Source organism: Phacochoerus africanus, chromosome 4 (genome assembly GCF_016906955.1).
Source record: "Phacochoerus africanus isolate WHEZ1 chromosome 4, ROS_Pafr_v1, whole genome shotgun sequence".
NCBI lineage: Eukaryota > Metazoa > Chordata > Mammalia > Artiodactyla > Suidae > Phacochoerus > Phacochoerus africanus.
In genome coordinates, this window is record NC_062547.1 from 71,593,044 (window position 1) to 71,620,798 (window position 27,755).

Genomic DNA, 27,755 nt, shown 5'->3' on the forward strand with positions numbered 1-27,755 from the left:
TTTACTGACAACCGCATCCTCCTTCTGGCACGGCCCCGCCTCGGTCCCCATGACTCCAAGCTCTTTCTGGCACGTTGGACCGCCACCCCCTCCATCTAACTCACAGGAGAAAAGAGAGCCAGGGAATTGACAAGAACTTTATTCACAGTCACAGGACATGGGACAGAGGATGTCAGAAGGCAATCAGTGGGGGGAAGTTTTTGACTGTGGTTTTAGCCCAGCCACCTGTCTGGGACCCTCCCACCAGCTAAACCCTGGTACAACTGTGCTTCTGTTTCTGAGAGCCCCCCCCTGCTGCATGAGCTTTTTTTTTTTCTTTTTGGCCACACCTGTGGCACAGGGAAGTCCCTGAGCCAGGGATTGAAACTGTGCCACCTAAGAAACTTGAGCCACAGCAGTGACAATAGCGGATCCTTAACCCGCTGAACCACCAGGGAACTTCTACACCTAGTGTCTTGAAGGCCGCTCTATTGTGCACCATGTGAGGGACCTTCCACCTTGGCAAGATCCTCATGACAACCCAGTGCCAGCCCAAGCGGGATTGAGGGCCAGGGGGCTCACCAATGTTGGGTGTATCCTCTGCCTACCGGCCCCTCACCTTGCAGGGGTGGCAGCCTGGCCTAGAAGTTCCAGCGGTACCAGGAATGGGTTCAAGGGGCAGACTCCAGCTGCTTGCCAAGTAGATATCGCTTCACTGGACCCAGCATTCTCAGGAGCCTGAGGGGTGGCCTGGCCAGCCTCCTCTTGCCCCCTGGAGCCTGACCCACCATCCTCGGCCCCAGATCCCAGGCTCCCATTGGCAGGGTCGGGCTGGGGGGCCATCAGGTGTAGGTACATATCTGTCATATGTTCAACCAAGGCAGCACAAGGCAGGCGGGACAACTCCTCAGGAAGTGCCATGAGCAAATCAAGGACCACAGCTGACTCTGGTGAGGGATGGAAAGGGGATGGGTGAGAGGAGGGTGGGGTTTGCCACCAGGGACTCCCACCCCCAGAGCCACCGGCCCTCCCTTCTCACCAGCTGCAGAAAGCTCTGGGCCGTGGCAGCTGCGGGAGATGGATGACAGGTACTTGTAGATCTTCTCAAAGTCCACAGAAAACTCTCCCTCAGCAGATAGACCAGCCAGGGACTCAGAAGATGCCTCAGGGGCAGGACCTTGCACCTTGGGGGCAGGGCCAGGAGCCTCAGGACCCTTGTCCTCCTGCCCTCCAGGAGCGCTGAGGAGCAGTTGCTTTCCTCGAGCCTGGGTGGGCTTGGGGGGCTTGGAGTGCAGGAGGCTGATGGGCTCCGTGGCTGCAATGGTGAGCACCTGGCAGGTAGAGAGATCAGGGAGGGAAAGACAGAGGTCTTCTCATGGGCCACTCTCCTGCCATTCAGGAGACTGTGCCTTCCACCTCCAAATCCTCCCTGCCACCCCGAGAACAGGGTGGAGATGGCCTCAGAAGTGGGGACACTGAAGCTAGGGTGGCAAGAGGAAGGGACCCAGATCCAGCTTAATTAGACTCATATATATGATCCTGTCCCCCCCAGGGACCCCCACATCCTGCCTGGGGAATGGCAGTACCTGTGAGAAAGCCACAGTCAGGGCTTCTTCCAGCGGGCCTGTTACCTTTTCAGCCAGATCCATCCATACCTGGGTGGAGCAACCAGAAGGTACAGGGTCAGCCTAGGGATCCACCCTCAGGAGTTCCCCAAGCCTTACTCCTCCTGGGGCTCCCCTGACCAGTTTATCCCCCCCCAATCCCACCTCATTCCCCAGGGGCTGGCTCTGGAGAGCCTGACCCTGCCTCACCTCGATGGGGGCTGGGGGCTGTGCTTCCTGGCGTCTTAGACCTTGTGGGCCACCAGGATACACCCTCTGAATGGCTTCCCGGGCCACTCGGCGCTTGAGCTGCCGCAGAAAGTCCTGGACCTGGAGAAGTGAGAGGAGGAGACCAAATGGATTTTAAGTCCAGGGCTTAAACAGTCCACTGCCTACTCTCTGTCCTCCCGCTAGCCCAGGGTTGAGTCACAGTAACCCTTAAGGGTCTTGGGCCAAGGCCCCAGGTGTGATCCGTTACCTGACAAAGATGCAAGGCCAGTTCTGGCTCCTCCCTTTGGCAGGGCCCAAGCCCGTGCTAAGTACTACCCTAGTCACCTCCCAACTTCGTCCACTCTGCCCCATTCACTGACTCATTTCAACCTCATTCTCGCCCAGGTGCTGGCTGAGATTTCCTTCCAGTCCCGGGCGGAGACCGGGTCTTACTCAGAGTTCGCCCCGCCCCCTCAGCCTTCCAGGACACTGCCTCCTCCTAGCCCCGCCCCAAGACGCGCCATGCCCCGCCCCCACCCCGCCCTCAGCTTCTCGCAGGGACACACTGCCTAGCCTAGCACCAGTCCCGCCTCCTCCAGCGTTCTTCCGGTTCCTCAGCCTCGCCCCCGCCCTAAGCCTCACCCTCCACCCGCCCACTACCAGGACCCGCCCCGCCGCCAGTCCTGGACTCATCCTAGTTCCGCCTCCAGCCTCGCTCCCGTCTCCGGACCCCTCTTACCTCCGCATCACTTCTGCCCGACAGTTCCCGGGCCAGCTCGGCGGCGTCCGGCTCCGGCTGGCCCCGTCGCGCCTGCAGCAGTCGTAAAAGCTGCCGCTTCTCGCGGGCGCTCCAGGCCGCGGGCCGGGTCACCTCTCCCAGATAGCGTGCTGGGGCGGCTCGCCGCCGCTGCGGAGGCTTCATGCCGGTGCGGCGCGGGAGGGCGGTGTTGTAGCTGAGCCGTTTCCGTGGTGGGCGGGGTTACGGCGGCCGGTGGAGCCAAAAAGGCCCGCGCGGAGGCAGAAAGGGACGGGGGCGTGGCTCTGCGTTTGCAATCGGAAGCGAACAGCCATCCTGGGAAAAAATGGAAGGAGTGGTATCTGAGGCGGGAGCGAAAAAGACCCCCCCCCCCACACACACACGCATTCTATCTCTTTTGTGAACTGGAGCCGACACCTTAGATCTCGTGCCTTCTCTCCAGTCCAGGACTAAGTCTTGGGAAACTCGCAGAGGGGTGGGCCCTGGCCAGAAAGCAACTATCCAGTCGTAGCCAAGAGCCTGGGCTGTGGGGTCGGCTAGCCCCGATTGGTGAGCAAGTGACTTGGCCGTGCCTAGCCTCAATTTCCTCAACCGTAAAATGGAGTTAATAGTCCTGCCCTTCTGTGCGGGGAGGAAGGAGCTCTGGCAGGAGGGATTTGAGGACCTTTAGGCTAGAGGGAGAGGGGGCTGGGGTAGACCTGAGCTTGTGGCTTAAGCGACGGCAGGATCTGGGCGGTGGGAGTGGAGCGCGAATAAGTTCCCTCTTTGAGAAGGCAGGTGGGCCGGTGTAGGGGTGGAGGAAGGAGAGGAGGCTTATTTAAAATTTAAGGGAGTTCCCGTTGTGGCGCAGCGGAAATGAATCCGACTAGTATCCTTGAGGATGCGGGTTGGATCCCTGGCCTCGCTCAGTGGTTCGCGGATCTGGCAGTTGCCGTGAGCTATGGTGTAGGTCGCAGACACGGCTTGGTTTCCCCGTTGCTGTGGCTGTGGAGTAGGCAGGCAGCTACAGCTCCGATTCGACCCCTAGCCTGGGAACTTCCATATGCCCCGGGTGCGACCCTAAAAAGCAAAATAAATAATTAAGATAAAATTTAAGCTGCTAGGGTTGGGTATCCTTTCTTTTATATGGAACAAAATGCCCTTGGGTCTCCTCTGGCGCGTATTTGTATGCGTTTGAGCTCCGCCCCAAAGCCCCACCCCTCCAGTCTGGACCTCTCCCAACCCTGGTTCCCCACCCACGAGCTAAGCGCCTACGCCAACTTCAGAACTCTGCAGTTCAGGCCACGTGTTTATTTTGAATCCAGGTGGGAGAGTGGGAGGAGGAACGAGAGGAGGCGGGGCGCAGGGATTGTGGTCCCTTCGAATCCGAAGTCCTGGCGGGCGTGGTCTGAGGCCGTGGCTGGTATGTCTCCGGACCCTGTTGGGGGCGCGCCATCTCTGGGGAAGGGCGACTCGGGTTGAGCGGGGAGTAGGACACAGAGGCGGGTCACCCCCTTTCCAGCCGATCATTGGCCGCCCCATCGGTCTGTGTGCTGGGGTGAGGGTGAGTGCTAGGTCTGAAACCCGAATTTCTTTGCCTAGTGCCTGCCTGAGATGTTGAGGTCCTTTCCTGCGACACTGAGCCTGCAATCCGCCGCGGGTCACCGAGTTCAAATCTCATCTTCACCAAATTGTGTGACTTTGGCAAGTCAGAGAGTGCCTCATTTTTCGTATCTCCATTATGGGGAGTATAAAAGTATCTACCATGTTACAGGGATTAACATGCGTAAGAAACTTGGAATTCTGCCTGGCAGAGAGAACGCGCTGTATAGTCATTATCACCTCCCTCCTCCAGCTGTCCTACCGGCCCCACTTGATATTCCCCCTCATCTCTGCCCCCAACTCTTACCTGCCTTACTGGGGCCTTCAGGGCTGGGGGCCGCCGGGCGAGGTTCTTGGAGGCGGGCCGGGGGGTGGGGGCGCTGGAGAGGAAAGACAGGTTTAGGGGTTGGGTTGCCGCTTGATGGGCCTGGGCAAGGGCGCCCCCTGGGGGATTCTGCGGGCGTAGCGGAGGCATGGTCAGGCCCTTGCAGGCTGGGATCAAAGCGACCTGGGGACAGGACGCGTCAGAATAGGCTGGGGGCCAGGCAGAGATCCTGGGGGGTGGGGGGGCGGGGCGGAGGCTGGTACCTGAGTGCGCGCAGACGAAGCCGAGCCCGGCGGCCAGAGCGGCGCCCAGCACGAAGGCGGCCAATACAAGGGCCACCACCGGCGCGGGCTCCAGGGCTCCTGGAGCTGGCGCGGGAGGCTCGGGGCGCGCCTCTCTGCCGGGGACGCCCTTGGGTGGCCCTGTGAGGAGTACAGTGCTGAGACTGGGCTTAGGCCTCGGATGTCCTCCCCACCCCAGTTCCCGACCTCAGGGACCCCCGCGGAGGACTACTGCGCGCTCACGGGGGGGCAGCCGCGGCACAGTGACCACGATGGGCTGCGTCAGCGTGTGCAGGTGGGAGCCGTCAGCACCCAGACTCTCAGCGCTGCCACTGCCGGCGCCCGCGCACGCCTCATCCTGAGGCAGACACTAGGAGGAGAGGAGGCAAGAAACGGGGGCGTCAGGGCCCCGGCTCGAGGGGCTGGTCCCCAGGGCTCCCAAAAGATCTAAGCGTCCAGCACTCTGTTTCAACCACGAGTCGCACCACTAGACCCTCGGAAATCCCGCCCCTTCGGGCGTCCCTGTGCCCAACCCTAGCCTGGGACCCAGTGTCTACTCCCAGTTTTGAAGTACCCCTGCCCCCCAGTCCCAAAGCCCCCAGTCTCCCAGATCCCCAAACCCTAAGAGTCTTCTCAGATGCCAGAGGCGCTTGTGTCCAGCCCGGACAGGCCTGGGCACCCAGACTGCCGGCCCTGCCCCCGCGCACCGGCGGCGGAGGCGGCAGCGTCAGAGGGGCAGGCGTCCGGCGGGCTTCCCGGAGGCGGCGGCAGCGGCTCAGCTGACAGTGCAGGAACTGCACAGAGGCGTTGAAGACCGGGCGCAGGCGGAAACTGAAGCGCGCGGGGCGGGCGGCACCCGAGAACCGCCGCGGTGGCGGGAAGGTGACGGAGGAATCGGCTGGGCAGCCCCCGCGCAGCAGCGCCAAGGCGGGGCCCGGGGCCGGGCGTGAGGACGGAGTCACTGAGCAGCGGTGCAGGGTCAGGCCCCAGCGCGGGGAGGGACGTGCCAGGGCGGCCTGAAGGGCGGGGTCGCGGTGAGGATCGGCAGCCCCCACCGGCCCCCACCCGGCCTCGGTGTGTCCCGCGTCCGCACCTGCACATACACGCGGCTGTTGGCCGGGACCTCGAGCGGCCCGGCGCGGCGCAGGAAGGCGTCCTCCGCGTCCGACAGCTCCAGACTGAAGAGGGGTCGGCGCAGCCAGGGCCCAGGTGCCGCGGGAAACGGGGGCGCTTGCGGGGGGAAAGGGTGGCACAGAAGAGGGAAAGAACGCGCTTCCCCTAAGGCCCCCCTGCTTGTGAGCCAACCTCCTCGCCTCCACCTCCTTCTTTGGAAACTGGATGCAGGCGCGGTGGAGGATTCACCCATGCTCGGCTTGGCGCCTCGCACCGCCAGCCGAAAAGCTTCTGTATCCTCTGAAGACCCTGGGGACTTCACAGCCCAGCCCCTGAACCTGGGGAAAAGCTGCGCTTTCTAGGGGAGACCTCCATTTCCCCACCTGCAGTGAACAAGAAGGAACCCCTGGTGGGGAAGGGAGTGAGGGTTGCTTGTTGGTGGAGGGTCCCCTTGCTTGAGGCCAGAGGATTCAGGGCCCACCTGGGGTAGGGTGCAGGCCCCATTCTTTCTAAGGGGAGGGGAGAACAGCAAGGTGCTCTCCCCCCAACCTCTGCCACCAGGTTCCTCATCCCCAGGCCAAGGGCAGTGGCACTCTGCTGGGGTCCCTGTCAGATGATGTCCTCCAGCATTCGACAGACTGCTCCCCTCCTGCAGCCCTTGGCCTCACTGTGGCTGCTGGGGACTTTGAAGAAGCTGGGGATCCAAGAGAACCTGGAAAACGGGGGATGGGGCAGACCCTACCTCCCACCCATCCCTGCTCCCCCAGCTGGGGTGGACCTCCAAGAGGTGACACAGTAAAAGGGTGACACAGGAACAGGGCTGTGCCAGGGCATGTCCCCTCACCTGTACATACCAGGTGGCTCGCTGGGCAAGGTGGCTGTCCCTGGGAGCAGGGCCAACAGCAGGAGCATGGCGCGCAGCATGCTGGACTGGCTGAGGCAAGGGCATGCAGGGCTGGCAGCAGAGGTGCCTGTCAGGCAGCACCCAGGCCCTGCCTGTCCTTGGCTGGGTGGCCTCTTTGGGAGGCGGGGAGTGGGGGCGGCAGGCTGCTGGGCCGACATCAGAGCTGGTGCCCAAGGCCTACTGGGATTAAGGGCTATCCTGCCGGACCTGTGGCTGTCCGGTTAGGTAGGGGGAGGTTTCTCACACCGGCAATGGGGCAAGTCACTACAAACACCAGTCCCCCAGCGGCTCCCCCCATCTCCCCTTGATGCAGAGACCTCATCCACCAGAATGGCCCACTCCCCCAGCCCCCACACCCAAGGTCAAGGCTCACGATCCCTTCCCACTGCCAGGTCTTGCCAGGCTCAAGACACACCACAGACTCAGTGGATGAAAAGGGAGGGATTTTATTCTCAAGCGTCTAAGGATTTACAAACAAGGGCATTTCATTTTAAAAAGGAATGGGGGCAATACTGGTGGCCTGAGAAGGGGTCATGGACCTGTGGGCTGGGCCAGGCCACGCCAGGCCCCTTACTGCCCGCTCTGCCCTCTGCCTGGTCCAGAGGGATGGCTGGTGACTGGTGACTTGGGGTGGGGGTGGGACATGGGAGAGGCAGGTGGGGAGAGGCTCCCACTTAACACTGAAGGGTGGGGGCGGGGGGACGGGTGGACACACACAAAACAGAAAATCAAGTTAAATAAAAAATAAACCCAGGCAGCTGGCCTTGGGCCTGTGCAGGCCCTGGGGCCAGCCACGCGACCTTCCCAGCCATCCACAAAGGCCCCAGGGGTTGGGCCTGGCCTGGCAAGGGAGAGCAGGGGCCAGGCCTGTTGGCCCCTCACCCTGCCCCCTCCCCTCACAAAAGGGACTGGAGAGAGAGAAGGTGGCCACCCCCCCCCCGGGGGGGGTGCGCAGGGGCAGAGAGATGACTGCGAGTACTTTTTAAACATGCGGCATTTGTGACTATCCTAGTAGTAACTCGAGTCGTGGGACAAACGGAGGGTCCAGTGATGCCTAGTCTAGATTGCTTCAGCTACAACCAGCGAGGTTCCTCACCTTTGGCGTTGGTTGGTTTTTATGTTTTTTTCTTTTTTCTTTTTTTTTTTTTTTTTGCTATTTTGTTTCGTTGTCCACTTGATTTGCATGCATCACCAACAAAAAGGAAACACACCCCCTCCCGCTCGCTCTGGCTGCTGCGCAGAACCCAGGGGATGCTGGGGCCCGGGGCCTCAGGGTGGGCTGGGGACTGGCCAGCTCTGGGTGAGTCGAGGGGCGCTCAGGGCCACTGCAAGGGCGTGACCACCTCCACACGCCCAGCCTTCGGCCTGCCCCACCTCTGTCCCTGTCACACATTCTCAAACCCATACATCCACTCCCTGCACCCTCAATCCCTGCCTCCCTGGGCCCCACGGACCCCACTCCTGTCACCCATTCCCTGTGCCGCCTCCCTGCCGCACCAGCACCTGTTGCCCTCCACCACGCCCCGCGCCTGCCTTCCCTGAAGGCCACCCTGTGTGGCCGAGGCCCTTTGGGCTCTCTCCACCCCTGAGGTCCTCGATTCACCTCACCAAGCTGTGGCCAGTCTCCAGCCCCAAGGGAGGAGCCCCCCCAGAGCCCACCTTTGGGACTAGTCTCTCCTGGGTGGTGGCCCAGGCCCCCATGGCTCGGCCCCCAGCCCCAGCCCCCAAGCCCCGACGAGGCAGTCGGGGTTGGGGGGGGGGCTTCCACCACAAGCAGCTAAACATGACTTTGGTAAAAGTTTCTGAAGGTACCGACAAACCCCATTAAGAACAAGCTCTTCTCCGCCCCCCACCCCCCAAACACCCCACCAAGTACAATAAAATACAATAAACTCCAAAAAGGACCCCCTGAGATCAAAGAGAGAGAAAGAGACCAGCCCAGGCCCGGCTGCAGTTGCAGCGTCCACAGGAACGCCAGCCAACAGACTCATTTCTTGCCAGACACCTAAGCGGACCCAGGGTCTTGCCAGGGGTGGCAGAGCCCAGGCCTGGGCCAGGAGAGAAGCAGAGCCAGGGAGGGAGATGGGGAAAGCCAGAGAGGTAGAGAGGGAGGTGACAGAGAGGAAGGTGGGGCCGGGGTGCACGTGCGTGGGGCGGCAGTGGGGACAGCGCAGTGAGTGCTGGAGGGTGCAGACGGGCGGCTCTCTCCTGGCCCCTGGGGCCGCCCCATCCCAGAGGTTACAACTGAATAAATAGCGAGTCTGCTCGCGGCCTGCTGTCTTCCGTTCACAGTGTCTGTCGGGGTTCGGGGGCGGGGGAGGGGGGGACGCGCACGGCCGGCTGACCCCGGGACGGGAAGTGCTGGGGCCTGACGGGCCCGTCTGTCCATGGCTGGTGGGCAGGGAGTCGGGGGTGGGTCGGTGCCCCCTACTTTCTGTCCTCAGCCCTCAGCGGCTGTCCAGGTCCCAGGGCTCCCCTGGCGGGCAGCTGGGTAACCCAGTGGGGAAGGGGGGCCTGTGGCCGCACCCTTGGCCCCCGGCAGGCTGGCCACCGCCACGTGGCTACCTGAAGAAGGGCAGGTGGTGCTGGCTCAGGACCCCGCTTGTCCGAGGCGACTCGGTCTTCGCCATGACATCCTTGAACCAGGATGCCACGTCCACCTCCAGCGCCTCGTAGCGCCTGATGAAACTGTGTTCCTGCGGGGCCCAAGGTGGGGGCTTAGGACAAGGGTGTCCATCTGGGCAGGCGGTGGGGTGAGGGGCTCAGGATGGGGGCTGAGAGGGGCCCCAGATACTCACAAGTAGCTTATTATACTTTGGTCTCTTCCTGTGATCTTTAGTAAGGCTAGAAAGAGAGAGAGAAAAGGAAGTGAGAGTTGGGAGTCAGGTCTGGGTCTGCAAGATCTGTGGCAAGGAGCCGCCACTGCCCCCAGGCCCTGTGCTGACAGAGGATCCTGGGGTCTGCCCTTGGGCCCTCTGACTGTGACAGGCTCCTGCCTGCACTGAGACCCCCGCAGGAGAAGCGGCTGGGCACCCCCAAGGAAGGCTCCAACAAGGATGTCCTGCTCCCACAATTCAGCTCACCAGTGCAGGACACTCAGACCCTGAACCCTGGGGCACCCTCTGCTTGTTCATAGCCCCCCACAGTGGAGCGCAAAGGCCACTCTGCCACATACCCACAGGGCCCATTGTCCACTAAGGCTGAGTCCAAACCCAGCTCCCAGCTCCCAGGGCTCAGGCGCCAGCTCCTGCCTGCAGCCCCCAACCCCATCCGGGGCCCCCCCCTCCCCTCCCCAGCAGCAGTGAGCACAGGGCCACCTCTGACCTCGCCCTGCTTCCTCACCAGTCTTTGACAAAGGACTGAAAGTCCCCCGAGAAGCCCATGTGACCGGGCAGGAGTGGGGGTTCTTCCTGCAGAACCTTAGTAAGAACCTCAAAATCCGTCTTGCAATTCTTGTAGGGAAACTGTCCTGTCGCCAGCTCCACCTGAGAGAGAGATAGGCAGGGCTGGTCCGGCCGAGGACAGGGTTCTGCCATCCCTGCCGCCTGCCTCCAACCTCCAAGAAGACCCTAGCCCTGGCCTCCAAAGGCAGGGGCCCCCACTCACCAAGGAGATGCCCAAGCTCCACACATCTGCCCGAATGTCGTAGTCAGGCTTGGTAGGGTCCGGGGGGTCGATGCGCTCGGGCTGCCGGTGGGAGGTGGGAGAGGGTGGATGGACCCATGGCTGGGGCAGGTGCATCGCCCACCCTTCACACCCGCCCACCGGGCCCTGCTGGGCCCCACTTACTGCCATGTAGGCTGCGCAGCCTGCGCTCCGCGTTTTGGCCTTGGAGTCGACGAGGCGGCCGCTGATGCCGAAATCGCAGAGCTTGATCTGGCCCCGCTCGTCCAGCAGGATGTTGGAGGGCTTGACATCGCGATGGATCACACCATGCTTCTCCTTCAGGTAGTAAAGCGCCTTGACAATCTGCGGCGTGGGCAGGGGAGGGCACCAGTGATGGCCAGGACCGGGCCTGGGGGCCACCTGCCCGCCAGCCTGCACCCCAGCCAGCCGCTCACCGCCACTGTCATCTTGCCCAGGATACGCTCAGGGATGGGGCCCTGCATCCGCTTCTTGAGCTTCTCAGCGCACGTGCCCATAAGCTCCATGGCGATGAAGACGTCCGTCTGCGGGGGCAGCAGGTGGTGGCTTGGTGGGGGCAGCTGAACCCTCCTCCCCACCCTAGGGCTCAGGTCGCGGGGGAGGGGACATGGACGGGGCTAGATCAGAGACCAGCCCGGGAGGCTTCCAAGGCTCCCCTGATGGGGCGAGCAGCCTGCTCACATTGGTGATGAAGGTCCCGAAGCACTGCACGATGTAGGGGCAGTCGTGGCTCTTGAGTACCACGTCCAGGTCCATGAGGATCCGCTTGTTCTCCTCCTTGTTCCCCGAGCGCCGCATTTGCTGCACAGGACAGCGGGGATCTTAGTGCCCAGCCATGGGCACGAGGACCACCCAGGGCTGGGGTGGGCTCACCTTGACAGCAATGACATGCCCGGTCTTCCGGAAACGCATTTTCCACACCTGGCCGCAGGTGCCGCTGCCCATCTCCCCCAGGTTCTCCAGATCATTGATTTCTGCCTGGTAGCGCTGGAGAGGAAAGCCAGGGCTAGGGCTCCATAGGGCTCTACCCACATCCCTGGCCCAGCCCATCGGCTGGGTCCCACCCACCATCCCTGTGGGAAACCGAAGGAAGCGCGGTACCTGGCCCCCGATGGTCAGATAGCCCGTCTGCTTCATGATCTCCTGCAGCTTCTGGTCAATCTCAATGCTGGGGGGACAGGGAGTGGGTACCGGTGGATAGAAGTCCTGACCAACCTGAGGCTGCCCCAGCCCCTTACACAGGGGGGTTCCACAGAGCTCATCAGCTCCTCCCTGGGGCTGGCCCCATGGTGCTCCCAACCCCACACTGACCTCCCAACTGCCCCTCGCTGGCCGCTCACCTCTCCATGCTGCGGGGTGTGAAGAGGGTTGACGGGAGCCCCAGCATGTGGCGGGGCCGGGTGGGAGGCGTGGGGTGCTGCGGGGAGCTCTCAGAGGATGGTGAGCGGCTGCCCCCATCGTTGGCCAGTGGGAGCTGCAGGGCTGGGGGGGTGAGAACCAGGGGTGGAGAGGGGATTAGTTCCTAGGTGGCCCCAACTCCACGGCCTGGCACCCTTATATTCCCCTCCCTGTTATCCCTCAGGAAGGCCAGCACAGCCCCCTGCATTAATGGGCTGGGGGAGCTCCCTGCTCTCAGACCATTCTTGGGGAGGGGGCCTTCTCCCACGACCACCCACCGCCCATCCTGGAAGATTTGTGGTGGGCTGGTGGGGGAGGGATGGTCCCCAAGAGGCAGAGGGTTCATCCCCAAGTTTACCCTGCAGCCTCCCTGCTGTGTCCCTTTCCTCCCCACCTCTACCCAGGAAGCCCAGGGCCCACACTCTGGACCACGCAAGGCAGGAATTCCCACTAGGATCAGCCTGAGCTCTGGTGCTGTGGGTGGCACTGAACTTGGCTGGACCCCCCTGGGGAAAGAGTGGGTGAGGGACCCAGGCTTCTGGCTGCTTCGCCCAAGTTCCATGTCAGGGTCATGGAGGGCCACCCTCTGGCCAGCGGGCTCTTCCATGAGCCTCCAGGCCTGGCCTGCAGAGCTAGGGCCAACAAGGCAGGGGCAGGACCCCAGGCTGGGCCTGTGTCCATCAGGTGAGGGGGTCCAGGGGACCAGTGGGACTTGGGGGGGTGCGTGCCGGGACAGGCAGGGAGTTTGGTTCTTTTCAGAAGCCTGCATGCGGACAGCTTGGGCATGCTACAGGCAGGCAGGCAGGCAGCGGGCAGGCAGCGGGCACCCCAGGATGGGCAGGCGGCGTTAGGGGACAGGAGGGCAAAAGACAGACAGACGGGAGCCAAGACTTGGGGCCCAGCCGCCCAGAGGAGATGCTGCAGGGACAGGCTGGAGAGGAGCCTGGGACAGGAGAGTAGGTGCCCTGAGAGACTAGGGGCCTCCCTGACTAGGTGGGCCACAGTGTAGGGAGCAGAGGCCAGTACGGCCCTGGAAGACAGATGACTCTCTAGCGAACCCCTGAAGCCTAGAGTCCCAGGCACATGGCCCCCAGAAGGGGGTCCCTGGCTGCGGAGGCCAACTGGCTACAAGCACCACCCAGGTTCACCTGCCCTTGGAGAGCGGGCCAGGAACCTGGGGCCTGCCACTCTCCACAGCCCTCAGCTGACACCTCCTCTCACTCCATACCTTCTCTGTGGCCCAGCTTTTCCTCCTACGGCACCTGGTGATGGGGGCCCAGTGACAGAGAGGGCTCAGCCGCTTGCCCCGCTGGCCCTCAACCCTGACGCAGCCAGAGCGAGGGGCAGGTCCATGAGCCTGGCCTGCTGTCCTCTGAGGCCCTGGCAGGAACGATGGAGGAGCTCTGGGGAGCCCAGGGGTTCGGCCAGGTCCAGTGCCCCCCACTGACCTGGAGGCCTCTTGTCTTGTGCTCTGCTCTACCACAGCCAGAATCTGAGTCCTAATCACCTCCTCTCTGGCTGGACCACCTCTAAGACTCTCGAGGGGCCTTGCACTCCCTGCAACGGGACCCTGGAGCCGCTGTCAGGTTCAGATTCCCCGGAGGCATCAGATCCCCTGCCCTGCCCCACACCATCAGCTCTCTGGGTGAGGATCACACCCCTTCCTCCCCACGCCTCTTGGGCCCTGTTGGTCCCCTCCTTGACACAGTCCGCCGGGCCCTCAGGGCTGCCCCAGAGCCCAGGGCCAAGGCTGTGGGGAGACAGAGGCTTCCAACCAGCCCCACAAACTGAAGCATGGTAGGCATTTGAGGGGAGCCAGGGCAGGGTGGCTAAGGCGGGGGGGGTGACGGTATACAGAGATCCTGAGAACAGAGATCACAGAGGTGGAGATGGGCCAACGGCAGGTCAGGAGGGCAGAGTGGGAGCAAGAGGCTGAAATGGAGAGAGAGAAGAGAAAAATGAACGAGAGAGAACGGAAGACGACGGAGGGAGCATGCGGCCATCAGGAGCCACAAACGTTCCAGGCTGTCAGCCAACACTCGCACACACGTGCACACGCACAGACACAAACATACAAGGCATGGTACAAACGCAAAAGGCAAGGCACAAACCCCCACACACATGCAAATGGGCAGATGATACACCACAGAGCCAGCTCCCCTTCACCGTCTTACACACACACACAGGTACACAACTTCCCAACCTGGTCCCACTGGCACACACAAGGATCAACAGGCCAGACCCCCACCTCGTCTCTCGCAGCTCCCTGACGCCCCCTACACAAGCACACCCCCACTCATCTGTTTCCAGACCCCTGGCACCTCCCCTTGGGCCCTGGCAAGCCTATTTCCTCTGCTTCCATCCCTGCGCTCCCCCTCCACCCCCTCCCAAGGGAATTTGCTAAAATCCCACCTGCTCCAGAGGCTTCCCAACCACGCCCCCATCCCACAGAACCCACAACCCTGCTCCCTAGTGGCCTCCCCTCCAAGGCCTCCTCCATTCCTCTCTGCCCTGGGCGCTCACCGCCCCCCACTGCCCCCCACCGCCAGGGAAGCGCCAGTTGCAGGAGGAAAGGGACTCAGTTCAAGCCCAAGGCCACTGAGCACAGGGGGCAACTCGTGTTTGCTGAACTGCTGTGGCGGATCAGCAGGCGAGGGTGGCTTGCTGGCCCTCCTTTCCCTCCCTCTCTCTCACACACACGCACACCTGCACACACACGAACCCACACATACGCACACCTACGTGACCCTGTGGCAGGTGACAGACTCCCAGCTGGTGAGGGAGCCTGTTTCCTCCCCCAGGGAGTCCAAAACTGAGCCTGAGAAGAAGGGAGGAGCGGGAGGTTAGGACACATTGGGAATGGCTGGGGGGGCAGAAACCAGACACGATGGTGTGGAAGGAGAGAGTGAGAGTGACAGAAGGAGCGATGCGCAAGCACCTGCGCACGCGCGCACACACACACACACACACACACACACGGAGCACAGGGGATGAGGGATCGGGGGACGGCATTCTGCGGCCGGGGCAGCGGTTAGGTCAATGGTGCAGATGTCCAAGCGGCGATGATAAAAAGGCTGGTACCTGCTCGTTGGGACGGGGCAGGAGCAGGGCTTAGAGTGATCACAATAACTGGATGGGGAGAAGGAAGAAAAAAAAAACAACACCACGATAAATCACAACAGAAACAACCGATTTGTCCAAAAGAAAAGAAATCAAATCATAACAAGGAGGAGTGGGAGGCGCGAGGCACCAAACTGCAGAGATGGGTAGAGACCGACAGAGGTGGGAAGACTGGATGGGATGGAGCTGACAAGACACAGATGCCTGGAAGGGGGGCTCCCTGGGGGCCTGCTCGCCACAGGCCTCGCCGCGCCTTGCTCTGCATCTGGACAGCCAACCCTCAAGGCACCTCAGATGCCATACCCAGGCATGTCTCCTCCACAGTGGGGCTGTGGGGGATCAGTCCTACAGAGCCCAGGGGGGACCCTCCAGTCCTGGCTTCCTACCCCAGCAGTGTCCGATGCCAGCACTGCCATGTCAGGGTTGTTTCTGGGCCCCCAAGAGATGCCCCCACCCTGTGCCATGAGGAATCCATACCGACCCAGATCAGAAGAGGAAAGGATGAGGAGTGGACCCTACACAAGCATGGGGGGAGGGTAGGTCAGGCTGGGTGAGCAGGGAGTGGCTGGGGTACCCAGAGGAAGAGTGTTTTCCTCCACCTATCAAAGTGATCCCACAGGAACCTACACAAGCTACAAGAATCTTATCAGAGAGCATCAAAAGGATGGCAATTTGCTGGCTCAAGAGAGACACAGGGAGTTCCCTGGTGGTTCAGTGGGTTCAGGATTCGGTGTTGTTTCACTGCTGTGGCAAGGGTTCAATCCCTGGCCCAGAAACTTTCACCTGCCCCAAGTGCAGGAAAAGAAAGAAGGAAGGAAAAAAGACACAGATACCATGTGTGGGAGTTGCTGTTGATCAGGCCTTTGGGGAGGGGGAAAATCTGAGTAACTCTGAGCTGAGGGGATATGGGGAAGGGGTTCTGCAGAACATAACAAAGAGATTAGATGTGGTGGTGGTGATCCCAGGCCAGGTGTGGGTGTTGGGGGTCAGCTCTTGATTTCAGATGACACGATGCCAGGGAGGCAGGCACTGAGATCATGGGACAGTGGCCTCATCTGTCCCTGGGCTGGGTGGGTGTGGGAAAGGAAGTCACTTAATTCAAGGTGACAAAACTACTACGCGTATGAGTTGGGTGTGTATTTCTGGAGGAGCTGGAAACAGTCACCAAGATGGTGACAGTGAAACCACTCAGAGGAGTATGAGGAAGGGCGGTGTAGACTAGGGATAGGCTGCATGTGGGAGGGGGTCTGCTGAGCCTAATGACAAGATCCCAGAGTGCGAAAGAGAGAGCTACTGACAGAGTCACAAGGAGGAAGTGGGAGAATCATCTGATCAGAGAAACAAGCGGTGATTATATGTGGTCAACTGACTTTAGGTGTCCCCAGGCCAGGTGTGTGGGTGTGTGTGTGAACTCAAGGACCTAGGTGCTGGACGAGGGGAGGGATCTCTTGACACAGTCACTGACATGCGGGAGTGGAATCAGGTGGTCAAAAGGGTTGTGTACACGTTTGCGGAGGAGCTTGATGTGGTCACGGTAGCAGGGAGTAGGAGGAGCTCGGCTTAGAATAGGTGAATGAGGCTCCGAGGATCACGGTGACGGGGACGGGTCATCAGGTGGGGGTCTTCGCCTGGAGCCGGGCAGCTAGGCTCCCAGGCCCCATAAGGGGAAACTCCCCAGGCAGGGGGAGTAATGCCCGGGAGCTCGCCAGCCCCATGCCCCTGGGTCAACGTGACCCTCTCCCGGCGAGCAGACAGCGGGGAGTGGGGCGGAAAGGAGGAGGAGCATGAGCGCCCCGGAAGCGGGGGCGGGGCCTGGCGGCGGGGGCGGGGCCTCCCGCGGCGCGCGCCCCGCCCCGCCCGCCCCCTCCCCCACGCCGCCCTGCTTACTGGGCCTGGGCCGCTGGGGGCTGATATCCAGGTTGAGGTCAATCCTCCGCCGGGCCTCGCGGTTCTCCTGCTTCAGCTTTGCCTCCAGGCGGGACAGCTTCTGCTCCAGGGAGGACGCCGCCATCTTCCCCGCCGCCGCCACCGCGCACCACCCGGCCACCCGTCAGTCCGGCAGACAAACACCGCACTGCGCCTGCGCTCGGTTGACCCCGCCGAGCCGCCGTCTCGCTCCGCATGGCGCATGTCCGCGGTGTGCACCCGCCCTCCCCTCGTGCGAACCTCCGCGCTTGCGTGCTTCGTCCTAGGCGGAGGGATGCCGCCACCTAGAGCTCGCGGCTGGCAACGTGCAAGTCCTCGCCAAGTGATACGCACGCGCGAATTCCCGTGCGCTCCGGCTACGGGCGCTGTGTGGAAACCACTTACACATTCCGCAAAGAGCGGTGGGCGGAGAAAGCCGCGCGCAAGCGTACAGAGGGGGAGAGGAGGTCTTGCGCGTGGCAGCTGCTGCGCATGCGTAGCCTTGGCTCTGTTCCTGGCCTCTGGCCCCGGTGGTCGCCCGGGGTGTGTCCTAATCCTTCTTTCCCTTCCCGGCGCGGCCCTCGCTGGCACCCGCACCCTCTCAGGACCGCCTTTCTTGTCTTGGACAGCACTTCATTGGGATCCCTGTTATACTTAATTGCTGCCTCCTTACCATAATTAGGCACCCGTGGGAAGCCCTTTCCATTTCAACAGGCTCAGGGTTGGCCGAGGGCTTGCAGGAGGGGCGGGGTAAGGCTCAGGCTACTGTCGGGGCCCTGGGAATCCAGCAGCGTGACCCTTGATCTCTGCAACGGGAGCCAAGGACAAGGGCAGAGAGTACCAAATCAGACTTCTGTGGGACATTTTAAGGCTTCCTTCATTCACTCTGCCTCCATCCTGGACAATGCAGAAAATAGGCCCTGAGGCTAAATGCGTCTGCCAGGCGCCTTTGTGCCTTTAACTGATCTGAAGAGTGCTGGGGAAATGTCCCCATCTGGAACCCCAGGTCCCGCTGGAGAGCAGCTTGCCTCTTCTCCCTGGTGCCAGGAGGAGGCTCGCATTTTGCAGACTCCACGGAGGTGGCGATCTCAGGAGGCCAGGGTTGGTCAGGCTGTGTCATTGCCCTGCTGGCTCCGGCACAGGAACACTGTGATGGGCTTTAAAGGCTTCTAAGGACTCCTCTGGTGACAACTTTTGGGTGGATCAGATCCAAATCTATGGAGCCAGGGGAATAACAGGGAAGGTAGAGGAAGAGCAGTTCTCCAGGGAAAAAAGCTAGGCAAAGGATGCCACTGATTTTTTTCTAGTTAGCAGAGCTCTCTCTGCCTCTGCTACCAGTACAGAAAAACATATACCCTTGATTCTGGCACGTGTCTGTCACCACTTGCCTGTACTTGGTCTGGTGAAACCAAAGGCTTAGAGAGGAGTGGACACAAGAGATCGGAGTTATAGTTCTCGTAATTAGTATTATTTATTAAGCACCCAACGGCATGCCCTGCTTCACAGAGGGAACTCTTTTTTGACTTTTTAGGGTGGCACCTACATATGGAAGTTCCCAGGCCAGAGGTCTAATCGGAGTTATAGCTGCCGGCCTATGCCACAGCCACAGCAACACCAGATCCATTAACCCACTGAGCGAGGCCAGGGATGGAACCTGCGTCCTAATGGATACTAGTCAGGTTTGTTACCACTGCGCCACCACAGGAACTCCCACTTAGGGAACATTTGAAGGTCCAAGTCCCCGCCTGTCCTCAGGAAAATGTACCCTCCACAGCAGGTTTGTTTGGGTTTTTTATTTTGTTTTGTTTTTTTGCCACACCTGCAGTGTGTGAAAGTTCCCTGAAGGAGATACTGAACCTGTGACACATCAGCAACCTGTCACTGCAGTGACAATGCTGAATCCTTAACCCACTATGCCACAAGAGAATTCCTACAACAGGTGTTCCTAACCTGGGGTCCATGATCTTTAGGATGTCCATAAACAGCTCCCTAGGGGACCTGGGGGAATCTGTTGACTGCCTAAAGTTTTTGTGGGTTTTTTTTTTTTTTTTTTGTCATTCCCATGGCATGCAGAACTTCCTCGGGCCAGGGAATCAAACCACATCACAGCAGCAACCTGAACCACAGCAGTGACAACACCAGTCCCTCAACCCATTGAGTCACCAGGGAGCTCCTGCCTGAAGTTGTTTGCAGAACTTTTCACATATCTATGTGAGCATTTTCCTGAGAAAGGAGGTACCCAGCTTTCATCAGATTTCTCAAAGAGTCTAGGGATCAAAAAAAAAAAAAAAGTTCGGAGTTCCTGTTGTGGCTCAACGGTTAAAGAACCCGACTAGGAACCATGAGGTTGTGGGTTTGATCCCTGGCCTTGCTCAGCGGCTTAAGGATCCAGCGATGCCGTGAATTGTGGTATAGGTCGCAGACACAGCTTGGATCCTGAGTGGCTGCAGCTGTGGCATAGGCTGGTGGCTACAGCTCCAATTCAACCCCTACCTAGCGTGGAAACTTCCATATGGCACGAGTGCGATCCCAAAAAGACAAAAAAAAAAAAAGTTTGCAATCCCTGCTTTAGACATCCAGAGATCTGTTCTGAAGGTTGGCACTTCCCAACACACAGGCCTGGGCCCATCTTCATCAGAATTAGTTGGGATGCTTATATCTACAGACAAGTACCTGGGCTCCAGCCAAACCTCCTGAGTCAGTCTTCCAGGGGTGGGGCCTGGGATGTTTTGTTTTGGGGATATTGTTTTTGATGCATAGCCAAATATGAGAACCATTCGTCTGAGTTCACGTGTCCATAGCAAACAACTTATAGAAAGGGGATTAGCATCAAAATTATGGGGCGGGAGTAGCTGGTCCCTTGCGTCTGTGTCCCCTCCTTGGGAGAGAATACCAGATGGAAGTCGTCTGGGTCAGGGGGAGAGGGTTGAAATCCCATTGGGATGAGCCCCACCCCATCATTGGCATTGATTGAGTTAGAATATCTGGGGGTGGGAGGTGGGGGTAGAGTAGCAGCTCTGGCCCAGGGCTGGGGGCAGGCCAGCCAGCCAAAGACACAGGTGTGGTTTTGGTTTGAGACTCTCATGACGGAGTTAATCCCTCCAGGATGTTCCACCCCAAATCCACAGCCTCCCAGACAAACCAGTCCCACGATCTTGCCTGGGCTCCACCAGCCTGACATGTCTGCTCCTCGTCTCCTGGCCTGGGCCTGCTCACCACCTCCCTTGAAGACAATGGTAGAGATTCTGGGGTGGTAGCATCCGGAAGGCCTGGACCTCAACCTGCCCCTCCCTGGCTTCACTCCACCTCCATCTTGTCCCGCACCTCGGCTGGCAGCCCCTCGTAAAGGGCGTCCTCCACCAGGAGCCCTGCCTTCTTGAGCCCCCCACAGTTGCCCAGTTCTTCTGGCAGCGCCTCCAGCCGGTTGCCCTGGAGTTCCAGGCGGCTCAGGGCCCTGAGTGCCCCCACCTGGGGTGAGAGCTGGCTCAGGTGGTTGTAGCCCAGGAGCAACGTCCGCAGCTTGCGGCAGAAGAAGAGCTCGTCGGGCAGAAACTCCAGGGTGTTGTAGGAGAGAGCCAGGTGCTGCAGGTTCTGGAGGAGGCCCAGCTCTGCTGGCACGGAGCGCAGTCCATTGTTGGAGACGTCCAGCAGGCGGAGGCTGGAGCACATGCCGAGCTGGGTGGGCAGTGTCTCCAGCTTGTTGTGGCTGAGATAAAGCTGCTCTAGGCCTCGGAGCTTCCGCACGTGCTCAGGGACATAGGCGATCTGGTTGTGCCACAGCCGCAGGGTGACCAGCTTGCGGCAGTGCTGGAAGCTGAGGATCTCCTCGATGGACCGCAGGTGGTTGTCCTTGAGATCAAGTTCCTGCAGCGCGCCCAGGCTGAAGATGGCATGCGGGATGCGCTCCAGCCCACAGGCCACCAGCTCCAGCTCCCGCAGCACCGCCAGCTTCTTGAGGCTGTTCAGGGCCAGTAGGCGGGCCCCGTCGTTGTGCAGGCTGAGCCGCTGCAGGTGCCCAGCCACATCGGTCACGCTGGCGGGCACTTTGCCAGCATTGCTTCGCAGAGACAGCACCTTCAGCTGCTTCAGCTCCCGGAGGCTCTCGAGGGTCGCTGCCCGAGCCAGCTCTGGGGGGAAGAGCCCCTCCAGGTGCAGCTCGTCCAGGCCACGCAGCCCGAAAACCCAGAGGGGCACCTCACGGAGCTCCTCGCACTTGACCCGGATGACTTTCAGGCGGTCCCGCAGGAAGATCTGCGAGGAGAAGGGCAGCCTGGCGGGTGAGTGGAGCAGGCTGAGCTCCTGCAGGTTCACCAGCTGCGAGAGGCCCGGGGGGAAGGTGATATCACCGATGGCCTCCAGCCGCAGCACCTCCAGCTCGCTGAGCTCGAAGACCGTGTCAGGCAGCCCCGGGAGCATGCAGAGGGCCAGCTCGAGCTGGCCCCGGGCGTTGCGCTGCAGCTTCTGCCGCAGCTTCTCGGCCGTCCACTCATGGTTGAGGTTGAGCTGCTTCAGGCGGCTCTCGCTGACCTCAGAGAGGAAGACAGCGAAGCGCTTGGAGTACAGTGAGTCATACTGGTCAATGAGGTGCAGCATGAAGGCGAAGTCGTTCTTGACGTCGGGGATGTCCCCCATGCCTGTCTCCTCCCGCACAGACCGGAAGGAGTACTCCTTGAGGGGCCGGTGGAAGAGCCAGTAGAGTGTGTAGAGGCAGGTGATCCCGTACACGCACACGAAGGAGATGTAGCAGAAAGCCAGCTTGGAGAAGAGGTGGGCCTTGGTGTGGTTGCAGCAGAAGCTGGCGTAGCCCGTGACTTCCGAGGTCTCCACCCTGCATGCCACCAGGAAGCTGATCTTCTCCACGTAGATGAGGTTGTAGACCAGGATGGCCAGGAACTTGCACACCTTGAGCACCGTCTGCCGGATGTACATGGTGTACAGGATGTCCCCCTCTTCCACATGCACGCGGAATTTCTTGACCTTCTCAAACAGGGCTTTGGCCTGCTCCCCTTCCTTCTTGTCCAGCAGGGTGATGGCTGGTGGCTCCGTCACCACCTTCTCAGGCTCTGCCAGCACCTTCTCCTTCTCACCCTCACCTGCCTTCCCTGGCCCTGCCGCGGCTGCTACGGTCACCGCTGGCCGACCGGTGGCGGCAGCGGCAGCGGGGCCCTTATGGTTCTCCCCAGAGACCTCAGACAGGGCCCGCGTGGTCCATGGTGAGTCAAAACACTTGCCCAGGATGGAGATGAAGTGCTCGATCTTGGAGCTGGTGCCGGGGAACTTAAACCAGAAGCTGGTGCAGACCATGAAGATGAGCGTGTGGATGACGACCAGGTAGGGGAAGTACTTGGCGTACCAGTGGAGAGCCGTCTCATAGCAGAGCTGGTTAATGAAGCTGTACTGCTGCAGGTCCAGGTTGTTCTTGAGGCCGCTCACCTCCCGTAGGCCCCCCATCTGCTCAGAGACCCCCCGGGGCAGCAGCTGCTGGCATGGGGCCTCTGATAAGTTCTCCCGGGGTTCATGGCTAGGCAGGCAGATGATCTTGTCCTGTGTCACCTGGGGATGGGGAGAGGGTGAAAGAGGGTGAAGAAACTGGGTGACCTGGGAAGTTGAGGGAGGGGAACAGGCGGAAGGCGGGAGAGACCCCATTCGATCCTCAACTGTCCCCAGCTGGCTGTGACTTTGGAAGAATCAGTAAACCTCTGGGCATTGGACTTTGGCTGAAAAAAAGAGCTGGGTTGAATTGCATCCTTGGAAAAGATGTTGAAGTCCTCACCCCCATACCTGTGATGGTTGTCTTGTTTGGAAATAGTCTTTGCAGAGCTGATGTGATCAAGTTGAGGTCATTGGGGTGGGTGCTGACCCAGTAGGACTTTGTGCTTTGTAAAAGGGAGAAATTCGGACAGAGACACATGAAGATGCTACGAAGATTTAAGGAAAACGTCACCTACAAGCTAAGGAATGCCTCAAGCCACCAGAATCCATAAGAGAGGCATGGAACACATTTTCCCTCACAGCCTTCGGAAGAAACCAGCGCTGTCAACACTTGGATTCCAGACCGCCAGCCTCCAGAACCGTGAGGAGATAATGGAAGACTTCCGGAATCCCAGGCCCCGCCCCCAACCAGGCCCCGCCCCCTCCCCGCCCCTTTACCTGGAGGGTGCAGCCGAAGACCCCGATCATGAGCATAGCCACGGTGAGGTACTCGGCCAGTACGTCCCACCAAGGTTTGAGCACTTTGAAGGCGGGCTGCTGCTCCCCAAACTGTTTGAACTCCGCCACCGGAATCATCCCGCCTATGGAAGAGTGCGGAACGGAGGGTGCAGAGAGAGACCCTCAGGAAAGGGTGCCTGGTGCCGTGTCCCCCGAAGAGTCAGACACACGCCTCGGCTTCCAATCTGCGCTGTGCCCCGCTGAAATCTGGCAGTACCCACAAGTGTGTGCTCCCCTCCACTCCCCACCACCCCACCCGGAGCCAGGCAACTGCGGTCCTCACCACTCTGCTCACTGGGACCCCTGCCCCCATTTGACTCTGCTTGCCCTCTCAGAGCTCAGCAGGGGCGGTCCCTGGGGCCCACACCCCACAGCTTGCCAGTGTGGCCTCCTCCTGGAGCCCAGGCATCTCCTCCCACCCTTGGGATGGGAATCCGAAACTCTCGCTCTGCTTCTCCGACTCCAGATACGGGGATCCCGGCAGCCAGCCCTGGCTCCCTCCACCACTGGGCTAGAGAGAACCCAGTGGCTCAGGACTTCCGGGGCGTGGGCCCCCCCACCCCCTTCAGGGGCGCTCCAGGCACCACCTCCAACCTCCAACCGGAAAAGCCGGCTGCAGCCTGGCTCTGGTTACGGGCCCCAGGGGCAGGGAGTGACGAAGCTGAAGGCTGGTCAGCCCTAGGGGAGTGGGGGGTGGCAATGACTAGGACACCTGGATTTCTTGCAGGACTAGTGCCCAGGATCTGAGGCAGAAAACAGAGATCTGGGTTCCGAGAGGCAGTGGCAGTGGGGGTGCCAGGACGGGTCAAGGGGCAGAGGATCGGGAAATAGAAAACCCACAGGGAGAGAGGCCAGGGTGACACCTACGACTGGGACAGGGCTGGGCTGCCAGGCTCCTGGGCGGTCAGCCCACTCTGTCTGTCCCTGGGTTTCATTTTAGACCAAGGTATCATTATTCCAGATACAGACAGCCAGGCCCAAGTCACACGGGGGCGTGGACCACGAGCTGGGACAGCACCCTCTCAGACAGGCAGCTGGAGAGCCTCCTCCTCCTTTCTCCCCAAGGCTGCAGGGGGAAGGAAAGGGAGGCAGCAAGCCCCCTAAGCCTCTGTGGGGAGCTCCTAGGCTGGTGCTCATCACCGCCCCCAGCCCAGCATCCATGCTCCCCAATACACAGCCCCTGTTTTCTCACCCAGATTTCCTGGAGCCTGCTATGCTTGTCCTGGTAGCCTGTCACTGGGTGCAGGCTGGACAAGGAAGGGAGGCATCCGGACCACCAGCTGGTCCTCCAGCCTCCCACCCACCTCCAGGGGGAAACTGGTCTCTGTCCCACACCTTGGCCAATTGCTGACACCTCCACGACTCCCTTTTTGGTTCCCGAAATCTTAAAGGCCTTAGAGTTACTCCGGAGTGAGGAAAAGGTGGAAGGGGGGGCAGGGATATAGGACGCAGGCCTGCCCACTAGGCTGAGGCAGGTAATCCGCCACACCCCTTAATCCTGTAAGAGGCTTCTACCTCCCTACGGGGGATGGCACGCAAGGGACAGAGACACACCTGCCCACACCCGGTCTAGGGGAGCCCCCTGACTCAGGTTCTGACTCACCCAGCACCAGACACACGCAAGGGGGTGCACAGACAGAGCACACAATCCCTCACCCGGTGGCCCATCCTTCACAATCAGTATCACAGTCTGTCCTAAACTACAAGCCCAGTAAAGATGCTCCAGCGCATCACAGACTCAGTCAGTGGGGAATCTGATAGAGAAACACATTTAGGGCAGCTCAACAGCCCCCGGGGGGGCAAATTTGAGCCATCAAAAGGGACATCCTCAGGGCATTCTGGAGTGTGCACATCTGTACAAGTGTGCACAAAGTGCAAATACACACTAAGCCAAGGGGAGACCCAGGACCAGGGAGCCAGCCATCTGCTCTTCTAGTTCTGGCCCCCTGTCCCTGTGAGGGACACTGCTCAACTCCTTCACCTGAGAATGGGAACTCTGGGGCTGCAGCAGAAATGCCCCACAGATGGGCAGGAACCAACTTCTTGCCAGGGAGTCCCTGCCATCCTTTAGGACCCATCTCACGCTGGTGGAAGCTCTGCCACTGACCATCCCAGGTCTGCTACCAAAGGCAGAGACACCCAGGGTCCCCAGCCGATGGCCCAGAGGCTCCCGCAGAGCAAGGTGTATACACAACAGCATCAGAGACTGACGTGGGGTTATCATTATGTCTCCATGACTCAATCTTGATCATCCTGAACCTGCCATTAAGCTTTCCCAGAAACAAGCCTGCCCCACTCTTTGTCTGAACATGGCTGGTGGCAGGGCTCGGGGAAAGGCTTCATGGGGGATTGGGGCAGAGAGCTTATGGCTACCAGACCATTTCATTGCCCTTTTTTTTCCGCTCACCATATGGCATATGGAGTTCCTGGGCCAGGGATCAGATCCAAGCTGCAGTTGTGACCTATGCCACCACTGTGGCAATGCTGGATCCTTAACCCACTGTGCTGAGCCAGGGATCGAACCTGCATCTCAGTGCTCCTAAGATGCCACCCATGCCATTGTGCCACAGTGGGAACTCCTCAGTGCCTTCTTCTTCTTCTTTTTTTTTTTTTAATGAGGGATGCACCCACAGCATATGGAAGTTCCTAGGTTAGGGGTTGAATCAGAGCTGCAGCTGCTGGCCTATGCCATAGCCACAGCAATGCCAGATCTGAGCCACATCTGTGACTTACAGCACAGTTCATGGCAATGCCAGGACCTTAACCCACTGAGCAAGGCTGGGGATGGAGGATCCCTCTCCTCATGGATACTAGTCTGATTTGTTACCGTTGAGCCACAGTGGGAACTCCCACTCAGTGCCTTTCTTTTTTTTTTTTTCACCCCAACTCTGGGAGCATGGATGTTGGGACCCTCCTTTTCCAGACGGAGGAGTGAAATAACTCTCTCAAGGTGTCACAGCTACAACTGGCATTCAAGGCCAGACCCCTACGTCAGTTCTGTCTGATTGTGTGCACTCTTTCCATTGTGAGTGAGAACGTCTGGCTGAGATAAAGCATCTTTGCCAAAAGAACCTCAGAAGGGGGTTCCTTATGGTGCAGAAGAGATGGGGGGGGGATGTTGGCTTGGCACACAGGCTAGAATGTCCTTGTCAGCCTAGGGCCTGGAATAGGGCCCCTACCCAGCCTTAGCTCCACCCACCCATGCCTCACCCATGCCTCACCCCTGCATCTTCACTCTCAGGCCCTCCCCAAGTCCCCAGCTTTCCTCTAAACACATGGAAATGGGGGGTGCTTCTGGTCCAGCCCCCACCCACAGCCCATGCTAAGAAGCAAAGAAGAAATGGTGACAGCTGTCAGCCCTGAAGTGGGCCTTAGAAGGCACAAGGTCCAACATTTGACTTACACAAAGGAGAAACGGTGGCCTGGGTGGGGGAGGGTGGCCCGGTAGTAGCAGATCCTGTTCTGGGCCCCAGGCCTGGGGACTCCCTACCTATACTTTTCCAAGTGGCCCTGCCGGGACTGGAGGGTCTGAGGAGTCTTGACGTTCAACAGTACCAGAAGGGACAGTCTGGTGACACCCCCCCCCCCAAGTGGTAGGGTTTCTGGGAATTGAGGGACGCACAAGGATGAGTTAGAAGCCGCTGAGCAGCGGAGAACCCAGAGCAGAGGACGTGGTCAAGACCCTCAGGTTGATTTCAGCCTGTTGATCTTCACTCCGTCCTTGGCCAGGCCTGCTGGGCTCCCTGGACAGGCGCCCTTGGGCTGACCAGGGCCGGGCCTTTCTCTGCCCCCCACCCCACCCCCAGCTCCTTCTGTGCCCCAGACGGGCGTGGGGCTCAGATCACAGTGCCCGCCGCACCTGCGACGGTCCTCCCGTGGACCAGATCCTCACCCCGCCACGCCGTCCTCAGGGACGTAGAGCCACCTACTCACCGCACGGGCCGGACGCGGATTCCAACTCCTGCGTCCCCAGGAGCGGCCGGGACTCCCGCAGAGTTCCCGGGCCCGGCTGGGTGAGTCAGGGAGGGCGGGACGTGAGTTGGGAGCCGCCCCGCTTCGCCCCGCCCACCAGCCGTCCCGTCCCCGCCTCCCTTCGGCCGCTCCCAGGTCGCCCCCAGACTCCCGGTACTGCGGGATCGCGGGAGGAAGACGATCCTAATTCTGATGTCCCGGAGGTGGGCAAGGCGCTGGTCGGAGGAGCAGGAAACCGTAGAACTCTGGGCTCCGCTGCAGTGGGGAGGACCTGACACGGGGAAACTGAGGTGGGGCTGGAGGTGCTCGGCTCCCAAAGCCAACCTGTGGACATCCTTACAGAAGCCAGGCTGTGCAGATCTGTTAGGGACGTGTGGATGTCCTCTTCTCCTCTCTTCGCTCCAGGTGTAGGCACCTGGCCTTGAGACTTAATCAAGGGACGTGGGACCAGGTTCCAAAGGAGGGCAGGGCGCTTCCCCCTTCCTACTCTGACCACCCAGCCGGCTGCCCTGCCCAGCCTTGAGGTCAGCTCTCCCCAACCTGGGGGCGGGGAGCAGGGAGGAGAGGGAGTGGGCTGCTCTCAGGTCCTGGGGGGTGGGGATTTGGGCGCAGGGATCAGAGGGCTCTGGGAGGCCAGCTTTTCTAAAGGAGACACTGCCTCCTCTCCCACCACGACTGCCTCCCACCTTGGGAAGCCTGAGCTGGGTCTTCACTAAGTCTTCGGCCTTGTTGTGCTCTGTCTGCAAAATTC

General features: G+C 60.4%; 4 protein-coding genes and 1 long non-coding RNA gene across 13 annotated transcripts; 1 reads left to right on the forward strand and 4 right to left on the reverse strand.

Moving 5' to 3' along the window:
* Positions 1–117: 117 nt before the first annotated feature.
* SNAPC2 (small nuclear RNA activating complex polypeptide 2) lies at positions 118–3,386 on the reverse strand. The gene is made up of 5 exons (XM_047777256.1): positions 2,533–3,386; positions 1,794–1,913; positions 1,566–1,634; positions 1,019–1,310; positions 118–926 (listed from the first exon to the last, which is right to left on the reverse strand). Exons 1-5 carry the CDS (start codon positions 2,713–2,715, stop codon positions 595–597), a joined length of 996 nt encoding a protein of 331 aa, XP_047633212.1. The 5' UTR covers positions 2,716–3,386; the 3' UTR covers positions 118–594.
* On the reverse strand, positions 2,805–7,059 carry TGFBR3L (transforming growth factor beta receptor 3 like). 4 transcript variants are annotated; one of them, XM_047777263.1, is made up of 6 exons: positions 5,831–7,059; positions 5,445–5,753; positions 4,981–5,107; positions 4,720–4,878; positions 4,439–4,511; positions 2,805–2,865 (listed from the first exon to the last, which is right to left on the reverse strand). In XM_047777263.1, exons 1-5 carry the CDS (start codon positions 6,101–6,103, stop codon positions 4,456–4,458), a joined length of 924 nt encoding a protein of 307 aa, XP_047633219.1. In that variant the 5' UTR covers positions 6,104–7,059; the 3' UTR covers positions 2,805–2,865; positions 4,439–4,455. The 4 variants fall into 4 exon arrangements, with proteins under 4 accessions (XP_047633219.1, XP_047633215.1, XP_047633218.1 ...); XM_047777259.1 differs by lacking the exon at positions 2,805–2,865 and adding an exon at positions 3,826–3,987; XM_047777262.1 differs by lacking the exon at positions 2,805–2,865 and adding an exon at positions 3,826–4,082.
* On the forward strand, positions 3,886–4,349 carry LOC125125784 (uncharacterized). Its single transcript, XR_007134473.1, has 2 exons — positions 3,886–3,952; positions 4,132–4,349. It is a non-coding gene; the product is annotated as an uncharacterized LOC125125784 (long non-coding RNA).
* A 125-nt stretch (positions 7,060–7,184) lies between the features above and the next one.
* MAP2K7 (mitogen-activated protein kinase kinase 7) lies at positions 7,185–17,005 on the reverse strand. Of its 3 annotated transcripts, XM_047777234.1 has the most exons (12): positions 16,805–17,005; positions 14,879–14,926; positions 11,740–11,881; positions 11,501–11,567; positions 11,273–11,386; positions 11,081–11,200; positions 10,816–10,923; positions 10,544–10,723; positions 10,361–10,441; positions 10,097–10,239; positions 9,553–9,598; positions 7,185–9,450 (listed from the first exon to the last, which is right to left on the reverse strand). In XM_047777234.1, exons 1-12 carry the CDS (start codon positions 16,926–16,928, stop codon positions 9,316–9,318), a joined length of 1,308 nt encoding a protein of 435 aa, XP_047633190.1. In that variant the 5' UTR covers positions 16,929–17,005; the 3' UTR covers positions 7,185–9,315. The 3 variants fall into 3 exon arrangements, with proteins under 3 accessions (XP_047633190.1, XP_047633191.1, XP_047633189.1); XM_047777235.1 differs by lacking the exon at positions 14,879–14,926; XM_047777233.1 differs by lacking the exon at positions 14,879–14,926 and having other exon boundaries at positions 11,273–11,567.
* Positions 17,006–19,332: 2,327 nt separating this feature from the next.
* Positions 19,333–27,059, reverse strand: LRRC8E (leucine rich repeat containing 8 VRAC subunit E). 4 transcript variants are annotated; one of them, XM_047777207.1, is made up of 3 exons: positions 26,966–27,059; positions 22,973–23,115; positions 19,333–22,375 (listed from the first exon to the last, which is right to left on the reverse strand). In XM_047777207.1, the coding sequence occupies exons 2-3, from the start codon at positions 23,108–23,110 to the stop codon at positions 20,120–20,122; spliced, it is 2,394 nt and encodes a 797-aa protein (XP_047633163.1). In that variant the 5' UTR covers positions 23,111–23,115; positions 26,966–27,059; the 3' UTR covers positions 19,333–20,119. The 4 variants fall into 4 exon arrangements, with proteins under 4 accessions (XP_047633163.1, XP_047633164.1, XP_047633166.1 ...); XM_047777208.1 differs by lacking the exon at positions 26,966–27,059 and adding an exon at positions 23,316–25,464; XM_047777210.1 differs by lacking the exon at positions 22,973–23,115.
* Between the last annotated feature and the right edge of the window lie 696 nt (positions 27,060–27,755).

What these genes read in the sequence shown, in the direction of transcription:
- SNAPC2 (XM_047777256.1), bottom strand. Translation starts at nt 2,715, where the DNA reads ATGAAGCCTCCGCAGCGGCGGCGAGCCGCCCCAGCACGCTATCTGGGA. An exon ending in CGGGCAGAAGTGATGCGGAG is followed by an intron (nt 1,914 to 2,532) that starts GTAAGAGGGGTC and finishes TCACTTCTCCAG; the next exon opens with GTCCAGGACTTTCTGCGGCA. An exon ending in CCCAGAGCTTTCTGCAGCTG is followed by an intron (nt 927 to 1,018) that starts GTGAGAAGGGAG and finishes ATCCCTCACCAG; the next exon opens with AGTCAGCTGTGGTCCTTGAT.
- TGFBR3L (XM_047777263.1), bottom strand. Translation starts at nt 6,103, where the DNA reads ATGGGTGAATCCTCCACCGCGCCTGCATCCAGTTTCCAAAGAAGGAGG. An exon ending in ACAGCCGCGTGTATGTGCAG is followed by an intron (nt 5,754 to 5,830) that starts GTGCGGACGCGG and finishes CCCGCCCTTCAG; the next exon opens with GCCGCCCTGGCACGTCCCTC. An exon ending in CTTCGTCTGCGCGCACTCAG is followed by an intron (nt 4,512 to 4,719) that starts GTACCAGCCTCC and finishes TTTCCTCTCCAG; the next exon opens with CGCCCCCACCCCCCGGCCCG.
- LRRC8E (XM_047777207.1), bottom strand. Translation starts at nt 23,110, where the DNA reads ATGATTCCGGTGGCGGAGTTCAAACAGTTTGGGGAGCAGCAGCCCGCC. An exon ending in TCTTCGGCTGCACCCTCCAG is followed by an intron (nt 22,376 to 22,972) that starts GTAAAGGGGCGG and finishes CCCCATCCCCAG; the next exon opens with GTGACACAGGACAAGATCAT.
- MAP2K7 (XM_047777233.1), bottom strand. Translation starts at nt 16,928, where the DNA reads ATGGCGGCGTCCTCCCTGGAGCAGAAGCTGTCCCGCCTGGAGGCAAAG. An exon ending in GGAGCTTGGGCATCTCCTTG is followed by an intron (nt 10,240 to 10,360) that starts GTGAGTGGGGGC and finishes TCTCTCTCTCAG; the next exon opens with GTGGAGCTGGCGACAGGACA. An exon ending in CAAAGTATAATAAGCTACTT is followed by an intron (nt 9,451 to 9,552) that starts GTGAGTATCTGG and finishes TGGGCCCCGCAG; the next exon opens with GAACACAGTTTCATCAGGCG.